This window comes from Aquarana catesbeiana, linkage group LG05 (assembly GCF_042186555.1).
Source record: "Aquarana catesbeiana isolate 2022-GZ linkage group LG05, ASM4218655v1, whole genome shotgun sequence".
NCBI classification, from domain to species: domain Eukaryota; kingdom Metazoa; phylum Chordata; class Amphibia; order Anura; family Ranidae; genus Aquarana; species Aquarana catesbeiana.
Window position 1 is genome coordinate 499,204,968 of NC_133328.1, and position 16,768 is coordinate 499,221,735.

General features: G+C 41.2%; 1 protein-coding gene across 2 annotated transcripts in view; it reads right to left on the reverse strand.

Annotated features, from left to right (window-relative positions):
- PRKDC (protein kinase, DNA-activated, catalytic subunit) overlaps window positions 1-16,768 on the reverse strand; it is a 712,087-nt gene that overhangs the window by 59,541 nt on the left and 635,778 nt on the right. For both annotated transcript variants that reach the window (XR_012244521.1, XM_073631567.1), the window contains exons 79-80: window positions 7,808-8,028; window positions 7,596-7,688 (exon numbers count right to left, since the gene is read on the reverse strand). Coding sequence is in view for 1 of the 2 variants with exons in the window: in XM_073631567.1 (XP_073487668.1) it covers window positions 7,596-7,688; window positions 7,808-8,028 (314 nt within the window). In the remaining variant the exon portion in view is untranslated. The remainder of the gene's footprint in view (window positions 1-7,595; window positions 7,689-7,807; window positions 8,029-16,768) is intronic.

Below are 16,768 nucleotides of genomic sequence, written 5' to 3' on the forward strand. Positions count from 1 at the left end.
AATATAGATTTTTTTTTTCTTCACTAAATTGTCATATTTACAAGATATTTCTCACACACGGTGCAGGCATAATTGCAATTACACCTCAAAATACATTCTGCTATTCGTCCTGAGTATGGCGATACCCCATGTGTGAGACTTTTCCACAGCCTGGCCACATACAGAGGCCCAACATCCATATAGCACCATCAGGCGTTCTAAAGGCATAAATTACACATTTCATTTCCTGAGTACCTATCACATTTTTGAAGGCCCTGGAGCACCAGGACAATGGAATTACCCACAAAATGACCCCATTTTGGAAAGAAAACAACCCAATGTATATTCTATGAGGCATACTGAGTCTTTTGAACATGTCATTTCTTTCCACAAGTTTTTGGAAAATGTGGAAAGAAAATGAAAACCTATTTTTTTCTCACAAAGTTGTCAATTTAGAAGATCTTTCTAACACACAGCATGTACATAGCCAAAATGACACCCCAAAATACATTCTGCTATTCGTCCTGAATATGGCGATACCCCATGTGTGAGACTTTTCCACAGCCTGGCCACATACAGAGGCCCAACATCCATATAGCACCATCAGGCGTTCTAAAGGCATAAATTACACATTTCCTTTCCTGAGTACCTATCACATTTTTGAAGGCCCTGGAGCACCAGGACAATGGAATTACCCACAAAATGACCCCATTTTGGAATGAAAACAACCCAATGTATATTCTATGAGGCATAATGAGTCTTTTGAACATGTCATTTCTTTCCACAAGTTTTTGAAAAATGTGGAAAGAAAATGAAAACCTATTATTTTCTCACAAAGTTGTCAATTTAGAAGATCTTTCTTACACATAGCATGTACATAGCCAAAATGACACCCCAAAATACATTCTGCTACTCGTCCTGAGTATGGCGATACCACATGTGTGAGACTTTTCCACTACCTGGCCACATACAGAGGCCCAACATGCAAGTGGCACCTCCAGGCTTCTAACACATAGCATGTACACACCAAGAATTACACCCCAAAATACATTCTGCTGAGCAAAAGGTAAAAAAAAAAGCTCACCTGTGGTTTTAGCAGGCAGGAATACCGTTCCAGAGCAGCCAAAGCATTTGTCCAGACAGCCAAAGAAAATGTCCAGGAATTGTCCAGGCAGCAGACAGATATGGAAAAGTATGAACATGGTTCAGCACAGTCCAAGATTTAGCAGGCAGTTCAGGTAACAGGCATAGGCATGGCCAGTCCAGGTGGCAGGCAAAGGCATGGCAAGGCCATGTGGCAGGCAAAGTCATGTGGCAGGCAAAGGCATGGCCAGTTCAGGTGGCAGGCAGAGGCATGACCAGTTCAGGCGGCAGCAGGCAGCACTTTGTACATTGGGCCTTGGTCAGGTAAGACCTGAGGACAGGGGTAGAGGCTTCTTCCCACCCAAATCTCTACGAAGCCTCCGAGTCTCCAGACCCTAATCCGAGAAAACTAAAAACCCGGAGAAAAAGGTTTTCTCCACTCGGAAAACCTTTTCTGGAGCCCCTCACATATGTGAGACCCCTGTGCTGTACAGTGGCAGGGCAAATGATCAGTTCAGGAGGCAGGCAAAAAGCATGGTCATTTAACAGTCCGGGTCAATTCACGTTGAAGGCAGAAAGATGTTTGGCAGAGGCATAGTCGTTAACAGTCCGGGTCATTCACAGAAATGGCAGATAGTGGAAAAAAATCATCTTCACTGTACTAATAGTGTCGTTAAGTATGATAGCTCCGATAGCACGTTCCAATACAGAGGCCTGGCTGGGAGGGACATTGGGGACAGTAGTATCGGGTGTCACGGCGAATTCCTCTACTTGCACATACACAACATTTTTTTGGGGGTTTGCGACCTGTTTGGGTAAGAAGGAGGATTTCGGGAAAGTGTCTTTCATGGAGTCTGGCTAACGAATCGGAGCGAATTAGTTGAGGGGCTTGGCCTTGGGGATAGAGAAGGGCTGTGACAACGTCTTCTTGGAATTTTAGATAGGGTAGGGAACTTTGGGTGCACTTAGAAAAAATGATATATGAATTAAATAGGGCAAGTTGCATCAAATAATCGGCGACTTTCTTGTACCAAAATAGTCATCTCCTGGTGGCCAAGTAGGGCTGCATCATCTGGTCGTTCATATCCACCCCCCCATGTATAGGTTGTACTCATGCACACATTTTGGCTTCTGTATGGGGCCTCCTCTTCTCTGAAGTTCCACCAAGGTGTCGTCATGTATTGTTGAAAGGATGTAGAAATCTCTTTTTTTATCTCTCCACTTCACCGCTAGTACTTCTTCAGTCCACATACTGGCCATTTCACCCTGCTTCAATTTCTTGGCGACCAATCTTTGTGGGAAGCCTTTGCGGTCGGTCCGTGCTGTCCCACAGGCCACAGTGTTCTTTAGGTACAAATAGCGGAAAAGTGGGAGACTAGTGTAGAAATTGTCTAAATATAGGTGGTAACCTTTCCCAAGTAATGGTTGGATCAGCTGCCAGACAATTTTGCCACTTGTTCCCATGTAGGTAGGGCATCCAGGGGGGTTTAGCTGTCTGTCTTTTCCCTCATAAATTATAAAATCATATGTGTAACCCGTGGCCCTGTCACACGCCTTATAAAATTTTACCCCACATCTGGCTCTTTTACTGGGGAGGTATTGTTTTATTCCCAGTCTTCCAGTGAAGTGCACCAGGGATTCATCCACACATATATTTCTATCAGGGGTAAACATCTCCTTGAATCTGGCGCAAAAAAAATTGATTAGGGGCCGAATTTTGAATAATTTATCGTAACTGGGATGATTTCGAGGGAGGCATTGGGCATTGTTATTGAAGTGTATAAATCTCATGATCATCTCATAACGGGTTCTGGGCATCAATGACGAATAGACCGGCATGTGGTGGATAGGTTGGGTAGACCAGTAGGAATGGAGTTCATTTTTTTTGTCAGCCCCATGTTGAGGGTTAGGCCAAGGAAAATTTTTAATTCTTCCACGGTGAGGGGTTTCCAAACAAAAGGACGGGCATATGAGGAACTTGGATTGTTGGCTATATGTTGGCTGGCGTATAGATTACATTGCTCCACAATGTAGGTTAGGAGATCATTGGTAAAAAATAAATTAAAATAATAAAGTGGGGTTACATTTTCCGTCTGCATCTGAGGGCCTGGCTGGGCGGTAAAAAGGGGTATTACAGGTTCTACTGATGTATCTGGCAGCCATGTTGGATACAGTAGAACATCTGGGAGGCTAGTATGGGCACTGCCTCGTTGATGGGATCCGTTGCTAGCATCTGGCCTATCTTCTAGGAAGGTTGTAGAAATGCTGGTGGATGCCTGCCTATCCCGGAGTGCTGCGCTGCTGGTGGATGCCTGCTGGTGGATGCCCTGGAGTGCTTCACTACTGGTGGATGCCTGCATATCATCCTGGAGTGCTGGGCTGCTGGTGGATGCCTACATATCATCCTGGAGTGCTGCACTGCTGGTGGATGCCCTGGAGTGCTGCGCTGCTGGTGAATGTCTCCTCCTGCTCATTTCTCCTGATTCTCCTTGTTAGGATTCTATCTTCCTCTGTTTCCAACTCGGAGCCACTGCTTTCCACTGGCTCATAGTCGCTATCCGAGTCTGACGGAGAGAATTCCCCGCTACTCTCGTCCGACATACTCTGGAGTATTTGGAGAGCCTCCTCTGCGCTGCAAGACCTTTTTGTCATGTTGGCGGGCAGATGTGTCAGATGGCAGGCGGCAGATGGCGGGCGGCAGATGTGCCAGATGGTGGGCGGCTGTGCCAGATGGTGGGTGGCTAGATGTGCCTGATGTTGGCGGGCAGATGTGCCTGATGACTGGCGGGCAGATGTGCCTGATGACTGGCGGGCAGATGTGCCTGATGACTGGCGGGCAGATGTGCCTGATGACTGGCGGTCAGATGTGCCTGATGACTGGCGGGCAGATGTGCCTGATGACTGGCGGGCAGATGTGCCTGATGACTGGTGGGCAGATGTGCCTGCTGTTGGCGGACAGATGTGCCAGTTGTTGACGGGCAGATGTTCACTGACAGGTGTTTTCACTGTTTTGGGGACACTGTGTTTTGCGGACACTAGCTGGGTGATCAGTGGGTAAACAGCAGACAAACAGCTATAAAACTCACTGATCTCCCGGCTGCAGCACAAATCTCTCTTCCTCTCCTCACTGACAGGCTCTGTGTGAGGAGAGGAAGAGATGAGAGCAGTTACAACGCTCTCTATTTACATTAAATGACGACTGTGATTGGACACAGTCGTCATGTGATCAGGAGGGCCAATCACAAGGCCCTCCTGTGTTGTGCTGTCTCTGGGGGGGCACAGGCAGATCAGGATCGCGCCGGTGCGCGGGCACGTGGCGGCGCGATCTCATGTCAACTGCCACCCCTCCCCCTTGTTTACCATACGATGGCTGTGATTACACACAGCCATCGTGTGGATCAGGAGGGCAAATCACATTGCCCTCCTGCCGCTCCGAGATGCGGCGTGTCCGAGTGACGTGCCCGCGCGATCCCGCTCCTTCTGAAGGACGTTCGGGAACGTCCAGTCAGAAGGAGGGAACTCCCACCCGGCCGTTTATGTGCAGTGGGTGGGAAGTGCAGGGTGGGAAGTGGTTAATCATCACTGGGCTTTTTATTGTTTTGCTAAATAAATGAAAAAAGACAGAAAATTCTGAAAAAATAAGTGTTTTTTTTTTTTCATTTATTATAAAATTTAATAAATAATTGTTCCTCATAAATTTAGGCCAAAATGTATTTTGCTACATTTCTTTGGTGAAAATAAACAAAATCAGTGTATATTATTTTATATTATATTATATTGGGCGGCACAGTGGTGTAGTGGGTAGCACTTTCACCTAGCAGCAAGAAGGGTTGCTGGTTCGAATCCCAACCACAACACTACCTGCTTGGAGTTTGCATGTTCTTCCTGTGCCTGCGTGGGTTTCCTCCGGGTACTCCGGTTTCCTCCCACACTCCAAAGACATGCTGGTAGGTTAATTGGATCCTGTCTAAATTGTCCCTAGTATGTATGAATGTGAGTTAGGGACCTTAGATTGTAAGCTCCTTGAGGGTAGGGACTGATGTGAATGTAGAATGTATATGTAAAGCGCTGCGTAAATTGACAGCGCTATATAAGTACCTGAAATAAATAATAAATAAATAATTTAGTCTGTAGTTAAAGTGGTTGTATACCGATTTTTTTTATTTTTACCTACATGTAATAAGGCTTACCTGAAGGTAAAATCAATATCTCCTAAACCTGTACAGTTTAGCACAAATTCACTTTGCATGCAGCCGCTGACGTCAGCGGCACATGCGCTGTGAATGCCCAGCTGAAGGTCCAGCAGACGGTGCCGGACCCTGCCAGGAGGAGAACTCCTGCGCGCATGCGCGGGAGTGACGTCATCGCGGCTCCGGCCACTCACAGCACCGGAGCCACGAACCCGGGAGACATGCCGAGGGCAAAATGTCAGCTCCCTCAATGTGGTCCGGGATTAGATACTGACGCCTCGTTCTAAGGTAAGTATTTCATAATGAGCTAGTGTGCAGTGCACACTAGCTCATTATGGCTTTGCCTTACAGTTTTTTTGTTTTTACATTGTCTTTTCTGCAGGTATACAACTGCTTTAATATTTTGGAGATTGCATTAATATATAGGGAGTTATTTATGAAAGGCAAATCCACTTTCCACTTTCAGTGCACTTAAAAGTGCACTGAAAGTGCACTTGGAAGTGCAGTCGCTCTAAATCTAAGGGATAGATCTGAAATGAGTGGAAGCTCTGCCGATTTTATCATCCAATCATGTGCAAGCTAAAATGTTGTTTTTTTATTTTCCTCGTATGTCCCCCTCGGATCTACAGCGACTTTACTTCCAAGTGCACTTGCAGTGCCAAGTGGATTTTCCTTTAGTAAATAACCCCCATATTATTTTGCTTATTTTTTGATCAAGCTGGTTGCAGCAAAAGTGGCATCCTTTGTGCTCCATTCTAGATTAGATCGTGGAGCTGATGTCAGACGAACACATCTATCCCAGTTGTCATTAGACTTTTTGACTATTGTACAACATTTTAGTGCAATTTGTTTCAAATATTATTTCTTGGTCTATTGTTATATTCTCTGTATTATTATTTCATAACTCATCATTTCATCGACCCCCCCCCATATTATCTGAAAGTTGAAACACGTTGGGGCTCATTAGTATAGGCTTTCTTTGCCTCTATGCAGATTTGATGACTCTGATTGATAGACATATGTGTTGTCATGATGGGTTATACTTAATAACTACTGTGGCCATTGGTCTGTTTTTAAGAATCTTTGTACAAATAAAATTGAAATAATTTTTCACCAAATGCCAGCCAGCCTATAGTCAAATGATGGCCAGGAGGGACAGCTCTAGATCCTGGTGGACGTCATATGACATTATCCCCAAAACGGGCCACGATCTGTCATCCACTGTGTTCACTGGACACAGCGGATGACAGATCAGTGTACCGGGCCGCTGCCAGTACCAAGTGATCCCTGTGACCAATAGCAGCAGATCACATGACAATTGTACGCAATGGATGGCTGTGATTGGTCACAGTGCTCACATGGTACAGACAGGGCCAATCACAGCCCATCTGTACCATCTAATTAGCTCTGGCCAATCACAGCTAATCACAACAGTAAACACTGAATGAATCAATTTCATTCAGTAAGAATGGTTGTTTATAACAGTGATATTCACGATATAAGCAATCATAGCATGCAAAAAAAAAAAATCCTGATCATCTCCCCAAAATAGTACATGGTTACTCTGGTAACATAAAACATACTTATTTTTTTAATTATTAAAATACGATGATGCTGTATTACACTGGTTACAGTATAAATATATATAAAAAGAATTGTGACAAAAAACTACAACTTCAAAAAACTCGCCAAGCCTCTTACTAAATTCCTTGGACTGTCTAGTTTCCAAAAAAAAAGTATCATTTGGGGAATATCTGTACTGTCCTGGCATTTTCAGGTCTCAAGAAATGAGATAGGCCGTCAGTACATCAGGACTGATCAATTTTCAGATATATACTAGTTTGTGGACTTTATAACTTTCCTAAAGATTAAATAATATACACAGATTTTGGTTATTTTCACCAAAGAAATGTAGTAGAATACATTTTGGCCTAAATTTATGAGGAACAATTTGCAAAATTGTATAACAAATGAAGAAAAAAAAATCTTTTTTTCCATTTATTTAGCAAATCGTGTGAAAAAAGGCCTGGGTAGGAAGGGTGTGAAAGTGTCCAGTAGGCAAGTGGTTAAAAAAAATATAAATCATTAGTGATTTTTTCTCAACTGGTGTCCTAAAAATGCTATCCATTGTTTTTTTTTTTCATTTTTGCGTATTAGTTTAAAGGATGTGGCACCATGAAATCGCATAAACATGGATGGACTATAATTTTTGATACGTAAAGTTAATTATATGCACTTGTCAATGAATTTGGTTGCCATGTTCACAAAGGCTTTAATAGTAGTATCATTGTTATAAATAAGGGTGGTTTACAACGTGCGCGCACAAATAATAGAAAGTAATACCCATTGAAGTTTTCCTTTTCATTTTCAGTCATTGCTCCTAAAATGAAATCTTTTAAAGTACATGTGTTCTCCAGCCACTCAATAATTCCAATTCTAAAGAAGCGGGAAAGAAAGACAAATTAGTGATTTTGTTCTAATGTACAAAATCATTTTATAATACATGAAATTAAATACATACAAATCACAAACTAAGAAGATAGAGGTATTAATACCGTGGCGTCATGGGTACCACTTGGTATGTCTTTATCTGCATATATCTCTGGCTACAAGCTGCATCCTGGGAAAGGATAATATTCATGACATCAAAAAGCTGCTCAATGCGTTGGTCCTGGCGCAGATCCTCACCGCCTTTCACCAGAAATGGGTAGTCCCGCTCATCATTTCCTCGGATAACAATACGCTTGGGTTTTCTGATGGAACTCATAGCTTTAACCTTACATTCAAATTAAGAGTCATTTATTCATAAAAAAATAACTGCAAACAAAAACTTTAAAGCATATATAAACCCTCACCTTGTAAAACAATCCATTCAGTTTAAAATAGAAATGAAAGGCAAAACATTTGTGTATACGTATAAAAACATTACAAATACATGTTTTCACTTTTTTTTTTTTTTTTTTTTTTAATAATTGATCACATAACCTCTGTTCTCAGCTGCAAAAGGAGCTCAGAAAGCTAGGGGAGGACTGTGCGGGGGGTTGGAAGTGTCAGAAGTCTGATCATTGGAGGAGAGCAGGCTGAGATCCCAACACAGCCAGAAAACTGACAATGCTGTGCTCTCATACCTAGCACTGTTAGTTTTTAATAAGAAAGCAGTGGGACTGTCAGGATCACCGGGGATTTGACACAAAAGAAGCAATACAAAGAGAAAGATATACGTTTCAATACAAGTACCTGGTACAGCAGGAACATACCAGGAATATGAAATGTTGGGGTAACATATTCTTAAATATGTAGTGAATTAGGTCATTCTTAACATTGGTCTGTGCTGTGCAAGGTTTTATTCTGGTGCCCTTCTATTTCTACTCCAACACAACTGGATTAGCCCATTCATCTAGTACTATAACTCTAATAGAGTGATAGAAAGCAAATATACTATACTAACAAGCAGAGTATTGTAAACATCATGCCTTGTCCTTTTGCACTTAATATGCGTGCAGTGATGTGTGCTCCTGATGCACATTACTGCAAGAGTTTCAACTGGTGCTTACATGTTTTTTTCTGTGTTCTCTAAATTTGCAGGTTCATGTTATGCTGGGCAAAGGTGAAGGAACTCTTAAAAACAGATTTTTTTTTTTGTTGGGATAAAACCCAAAAATTATACATGTACTTTTTAAAAAAAAAAAAAAAACAGCGTACAGTACAAAAAGGTAGCTAGCCATGAACTAGCCATGTAAGACGATCAGGATTCAAGTCTCTGCGGTGTGCAGTACTGCATTTGGCCAGAGGTGTGGGGGCGCCGGTGACATTCGGAGCCACTCAGAAACACTCTGTTCCCCAGTGTTTGTGAGCCTGTCCGAGTGCATCAGAGCGGCTCCAAGCCGTTTCCTAGTGTCTCCGGCGCCCCCCCCACCTCTGGCCACATGCGGTACTGCATATTACAGAAGTCACTGTGGAACGAATTATCTGAGTTTCGATTGACTTCTATAAGGAAACTCGCTTTGATATAAGAGTGCTTTGAATTACAAGCATTCTTCGGAACAGTGAAAAAAGAAAAGTGTGTGAGTGTGGCGCTGTCCCAAAGTTGCAGAAGAAATGTCTGCATATATACAGTTTTATCAAAAGTGTCACGTGTGTATTCCTTTAAGTGAAATATGTATGGCAGTTATTACCACTCCTGTGGGTTAAAGTGACTGGTGATTTAAACATGAGAAGCATAATGAGTGCAATAAATCGCATCCAAGGTGTCTAGTGCTATATTCCCTCAAAAGGAAAAAACAGTATTAACCACTGCTAAGAGCATGAAGCGGTCTGTGTCTAAACACTAGAAAACACAAAGTTGCAATAAATACATCACACGTGACATGCAAAAAATTCTAAAGTGTCTAGTGCTAAATAAATAAATATTAAAATGTTGTTCTACAAACGTTGCAAATAACAAAGTGACAAGTGCCCTATGAAGAGGTCACTCTGAAAAGTGCTAAACACACGTGCCATGCAAATGGTTCTATGATAGTAAACAGTTCATATGGGTAAGTCCCCGGTGCACTATAAGTGAAAAAAGGCTTCCTTTGTGGGATTCCTCAAAGCATACAACAGGTGTTAATCCAGTGCTGGTGTCTCGCGTTGTGATTGTGCAGAGACTCACCAGCTGTATATCCCCTGCAGGGGTAACGAGTAGTCACAGTATGTGCCACTGTGCAGCAGTGCTTGGCAAGACCAGGACGATATCATAAGGACATAAGAAGAAAGGATTCCATAGTGTGAAACCGTTTAAAACCACTATTTATTAGGTCAGATAAAAAGGGTACTCACATTGTAATGGAAAAAATGAGCGGTGTACAATGCTTACAAAGATGTTCCTAAGCGTCAGCTTTGCAGGGAGATGTCAGCAAGGCGTTCAGTCAAAGGCCACGCCCTACGTACGTTTCGTCACTCGGACTTCTACGGGAGCGTGGTCCCTGCATCGTCTCCCCTATCTTTATATGCTGTGCGGTCCTTAGTGCACCTGTGTTCCAGCGGCCATATTTGGTATGTGTTTGTGTTCCAGCGGCCATGTTTTTGTGTGTCGGCGGCCATTTTCCCTGGGACAATGCAGACCGAAGCCCGCAGCCCCATACCAGCGGCCATGTTTTTGTGTGTCGGCGGCCATTTTCCCTGGGACAATGCAGACCGAAGCCCCAATGAAGTGATTAAATCCCCGTGGAACAGCCTGATACAGCGCTGGTTTCCTGGTGACACCTTACTAATATATGGGTCCATTGCATGTGTGTCACAGTAGTAACTATTACGTTATTTATGCACAATTCTCCCGCACAGAATATAGGTGTGTAGTAAATGGTTTGCCCTTACTTAGGAAACCTAGACAATAGTAATATAGACAACAGTAATATACTAAACCATATTAAAAATATTAAAATTGTGGTTCTACAAAATTAATGACATGACATATATCCTAGCAATACGATATACAAACAGGCAAATAGTTATATTTAAAATGCTAAAAAAAGCTAAAAATTAAAAAAAAAAAAAAAAAAATTTTATTAAGAAGATATATATATAAATAGATAAAAATATGTTTAAAATTATGTGAAAAAGCGAGACAAGAAAATCATGTACCAGTTATAATCAGACAGGTAGTAGGTGTATGTTAGAATACTAAAAGTATTTTGAATAACTTGTTAGCCAATAAGGGGAGCATTATCATCAAAGAGAGGAGCATTATCATTAAAAAAGAGATAAGGAGCGTTTATTATCAGAAAAGGGGGGTTTCTTATAAAAGGCGTTCAGTAATTGGTAAGAAAACAATTGAGATCCACATCTATGTTCATTCCAGACGGTTGAAGTGTGTCTAGCTGGAAGATCCATCTGGTCTCATTTTGTGACACCTTTGTTTTCTTGTTGTCACCCCTCCAGTGTCCTTTAATTTTGTCAATTCCGTAAAAAAGCATACCACTGGGGTCCCTATTGTGATGATCTCTAAAATGTCTGGATACGCTATGTTTTTTAAAACCGTTCTTTATGTTTGTGACGTGTTCTCTAATTCTAATGTGCAGTTTTCTGGTAGTGCGTCCCACATACTGTTTACGGCACGGGCATTCTAGCACATAAGTAACGTGTGTATTGTTACACGTTATTAGGTCCCTGATTGTGTACTCTTTGCCGTTGCTTGTGGACTTGAACTTCATAATTTTTTTGTTTGTTTTTTTGGTTTCTCTACACGGTAGACATTTTCCACATTTATAAAAGCCTTTTAAATTGTTGCCTATTTTAATTTGTTTCGGGGGGTCAAGTGCATTGTGCACTAGTTTATTTCTAAGGGTTGCAGCCTTCCTATAAATGAAGATGGGTTTTTTTGGTAACACTGTTTTTAAAACTTGGTCTGACTGTAAAATGGGCCAGTGTTTTTTGACAATTGATTCTATTGATCTGTATTGTGTGTTATATCCAGTCAGAAAAGCAAGACCCAAGGACTTGTTTTTATCCCGCTTGTGGGTGTTCTGTGTTGCTTCCATTAACTTATGTCTATCCATATTCTTTATTTGTTCTTTTAATGTCAGCAAATCCCTCTTTTTGTATCCTTTATCCACAAATCGCTTGATCAAATTATTTGTTTGTTCCTCAAAGTCAGTTATGTTACTACAATTTCTGCGTATCCGCATGAACTGTCCCTTAGGGATGTTTGCAATCCACTTTGGGTGATGGCAACTACTAGTGGGGATGTAGCCATTTCTGTCTGTATCTTTAAAGTGCGTCTTTGTGCTAAGGTGTCCATCTTCTTTAAATATCTGGAGGTCGAGGTAGTTAATGTTACGCCTTCTCCAGTTCCCAGAAAAGGATAAACCATAAATGTTATGGTTTAATTCGTCAAAAAACATTTGTAACTCTTCCTCAGTACCACCCCAGATAATTACAATGTCATCTATATATCGTCGATAAAATTTCAGATGACTTCTGTTGGTACTGTAAATTTGTTCTTCTTCCCACTTATTGAGTAATAGATTAGCAATGCTCGGGGCGTATTTAGCCCCCATGGCTACCCCTTTCACTTGAGTGTAGTAGTCTCCCTTGTGCCAAAAATAGTTGTGGCTCATTGCTAATTTAAGTCCTTCTAGGAGGAATTTGATTTGTTCTTCTTTGAGGTCTGTCTGTTGGTATAGGGCCCATTCTGCTCCATTAATGCCATCTGTTTGTACAATATTGGTGTATAATGAGTTGATATCGATTGTTACGAGTATATCTTCTTCTTTGACGTTTAGATTTTTAAGCTCAGTAATCAACTGTTTGCTGTCTCTTAGGTATGATTTGCCCCTAGTGACCAATGGCTGTAAATATCCGTCCAGATAGGCCCCTAGTCTTGAAAACAGGCCATTGATGCCACTTATTATAGGTCTTCCTGGCGGGTTGGTTTGGCTCTTGTGGATTTTTGGGACATAGTAGATCACGGGAGTTTTTGCTGTCTCTGGGATCAGGTATCTGGCTTCTTTTTTGTTTAGAATTCCTTTTTTCTCCCCTTTATGTATATAGGCTTTTAATTTCTTGTGATATTCCACCTTTGGGTTACCCTTCAGTTTTTTATATGTGTTTGGGATGTTGAGTAGTTTTCCCATCTCTAGCTCGTAATCCTGTTTATTTAATATAACTAGGCCTCCCCCTTTGTCTGCTGGCCGTATAACGATATTCTTTTTCTTTTCTATTCCTTTGATAGTTTTCCAAACTCTCGATTTAGTTTTTCTTGGGTTCATCTTCCTGATGTCTTGTTCCACCATTTTTTTGAAGGTTATCAGGCTCTCATTTTGCTGGGTATTGGGATTAAATGTGGAATTGTTTTTCAGTTTCGAATGTTTGTATATTGAATTTTCATTTTCTTTTTGTGGTTCTTGTTCTCCTTTTATTGCAAAAAATTTTCTAATGTTCAACTTCCTAACGAATTTTTGCAAATCTATGAATACTTCGAAGGGATCCAGACTTTTCTCTGGTGCATATTTTAATCCCAAATCGAGTACTCTCATTTCGTTTTCGTTGAAAGTAGCTTCACTAAGATTAAAAATGCCTCCGCCTAGTACTCTCTTCTTCTTTTTCTTTGCCCCTCCTCTCTTTCCTCTTGTCCGTTTTCTCTTCCTCCTCTCGGTATTCTGTACCCCTGATTCGTTCTCTCTTCCCATTGTGTGCCCTCTTGAGTTCTGTTTCTTATTCTTGTATCTACATTTCTTGTCACCCTTGGGTTCCACCATGATCTTGGATGCTTGTTGGAATTCCTGTCTGGGATCCTGAAAGGTCTCCATCCTTGGGGATCTCTTTCTCTTCTGTATGGTGACATTCTTTGTCTGTAGCTGTTAGCTTTTTTTAGCATTTTAAATATAACTATTTGCCTGTTTGTATATCGTATTGCTAGGATATATGTCATGTCATTAATTTTGTAGAACCACAATTTTAATATTTTTAATATGGTTTAGTATATTACTGTTGTCTATATTACTATTGTCTAGGTTTCCTAAGTAAGGGCAAACCATTTACTACACACCTATATTCTGTGCGGGAGAATTGTGCATAAATAACGTAATAGTTACTACTGTGACACACATGCAATGGACCCATATATTAGTAAGGTGTCACCAGGAAACCAGCGCTGTATCAGGCTGTTCCACGGGGATTTAATCACTTCATTGGGGCTTCGGTCTGCATTGTCCCAGGGAAAATGGCCGCCGACACACAAAAACATGGCCGCTGGTATGGGGCTGCGGGCTTCGGTCTGCATTGTCCCAGGGAAAATGGCCGCCGACACACAAAAACATGGCCGCTGGAACACAAACACATACCAAATATGGCCGCTGGAACACAGGTGCACTAAGGACCGCACAGCATATAAAGATAGGGGAGACGATGCAGGGACCACGCTCCCGTAGAAGTCCGAGTGACGAAACGTACGTAGGGCGTGGCCTTTGACTGAACGCCTTGCTGACATCTCCCTGCAAAGCTGACGCTTAGGAACATCTTTGTAAGCATTGTACACCGCTTATTTTTTCCATTACAATGTGAGTACCCTTTTTATCTGACCTAATAAATAGTGGTTTTAAACGGTTTCACACTATGGAATCCTTTCTTCTTATGTCCTTATGATATCATCCTGGTCCTGGTCTTGCCAAGCACTGCTGCACAGTGGCACATACTGTGACTACTCATTACCCCTGCAGGGGATATACAGCTGGTGAGTCTCTGCACAATCACAACGCGAGACACCAGCACTGGATTAACACCTGTTGTATGCTTTGAGGAATCCCACAAAGGACGCCTTTTTTCACTTATAGTGCACCGGGGACTTACCCATATGAACTGTTTACTATCATAGAACCATTTGCATGGCACGTGTGTTTAGCACTTTTCAGAGTGACCTCTTCATAGGGCACTTGTCACTTTGTTATTTGCAACGTTTGTAGAACAACATTTTAATATTTATTTATTTAGCACTAGACACTTTAGAATTTTTTGCATGTCACGTGTGATGTATTTATTGCAACTTTGTGTTTTCTAGTGTTTAGACACAGACCGCTTCATGCTCTTAGCAGTGGTTAATACTGTTTTTTCCTTTTGAGGGAATATAGCACTAGACACCTTGGATGCGATTTATTGCACTCATTATGCTTGTCATGTTTAAATCACCAGTCACTTTAACCCACAGGAGTGGTAATAACTGCCATACATATTTCACTTAAAGGAATACACACGTGACACTTTTGATAAAACTGTATATATGCAGACATTTCTTCTGCAACTTTGGGACAGCGCCACACTCACACACTTTTCTTTTTTCACTTTTTCCGCTCATTCCACCCCCTGTGGAGTCAGCGTATGTGAGGGCAGCAGTCTATCAATTTAGGAATATACTTCCCACCTAGGCTTCTAATTACACCCATTAGCGCGGACTCCCTATTTCCTCTGTTACATTCTTCGGGAACAAATTATGCTCGTAATCCAAGGTTCCACTGTAATTTTAAATGCTTTTTCATGCACTAAAATGTTACTAAATCCAGGACCCTGCATTCAATATATCTGGTCTCTCAGAGTACACAGAATATGGAAGTGCAATAGTTTTAGTAAATATAAACAGCTAAATACCTTTTCTCATCAGCAGTATATAGCAGTCTTGTGACTTCTATGACTTATTGGTTAAAGCTTGTAGGAGGAATTTTCATACTGCACTGGCTGTCCTATCAGAATGCAGGACTCCTGACCCTCAACTGGACAGTGCTGATCACATGCACTCTCCCAAGAAAAAAAAAAACTCTCTAGCAATACACAAACTATGTGCAGCCCAACACCAGTAACGGTCTTATCCAGAAATGTTTTGGAGTAAGTGGATAAAGAGATGGATCTGTGTATACAGGATCAAACAGCCTTTTTTGCACAATGCAAAGGATTAACCTCTTAGGTTCCCACAGTGAGTATAACAAGCGTGCTTTAGTATGTACAGACTGATTTTACTATTGTGGGTTTAGTAAGACTTTAAAGCCCTTTCAATTTATTGAACGAAAATAGACAAGTGGTTGGGCCCTGTATCATGAGAAGTGTCAGACATATTTCCTAAAGCAGCACCTTTTAAGATACCTATCATTAAATAGAACACTTCACATGGCTTAACAGAGCAAATTTTTTGATTACACAATTTAAAATGGATCTCCACCTTTGCTGTCACTTTAATTTGTTTGGGCCAAGCTGTCCATTTTTCACACTAACAGGTGTGCCCCCTGGGCACATTGTATAGTAATAATAAAATTACATTTTAACTTAAAAATTGCTGCGCTAATAAACCATCAAAACCATGAAATGCAATAAATTGCATAAACCTTAGCCATACACACATCAAATATCTCTTGATGTGTGAAATCAAATTAAAACGTGCCAATAATTATTTTTCTTCCTCAAATAGTCCAAATAAACTGGTCCAGTGCTTCAGGGCAATCAAGTAAGATGAGGCTTTCTTAATCTTCAAAAATGCTTATATAAATTCACCTAAGTGTTCCCCATTAGGCATGCGCTCACCCCATGAAGTGTGACCTCACATTTAAGTTTGGTCGAAAACAGCCTTTTAGTCACCTTGGACTAATGAATCGTGCCTTCCTCCTTTCCGTCCTGTCAGTTTTTCTCCACCATTGCTTGAAATATACAGTGGATATAAAAAGTCTACACACCCCTGTTAAAATGTCAGGTTTCTGTGATGTAAAATAATGACAAAGATACATCATTTCAGAACTTTTTCCACCTTTAATGTGACCTATAAATTGTACAACTCAATTGAGAAACAAACTGAAATGTTTAAGAGGGAGGGAGTAAAAATAAAATAATGTGGTTGCATAAGTGTGCACACCTCTTATAACTGTGGATGTAGCTGTGTTCAGAATTAAGCAATCACATTCAAACTCATGTTAAATAGGATTCAGTATACACCTGCCACCATTTAAAGTGCCTCTGATTAACCCCAAATAAAGTTCAGCTGTTCTAGAAGGTCTTTCCTG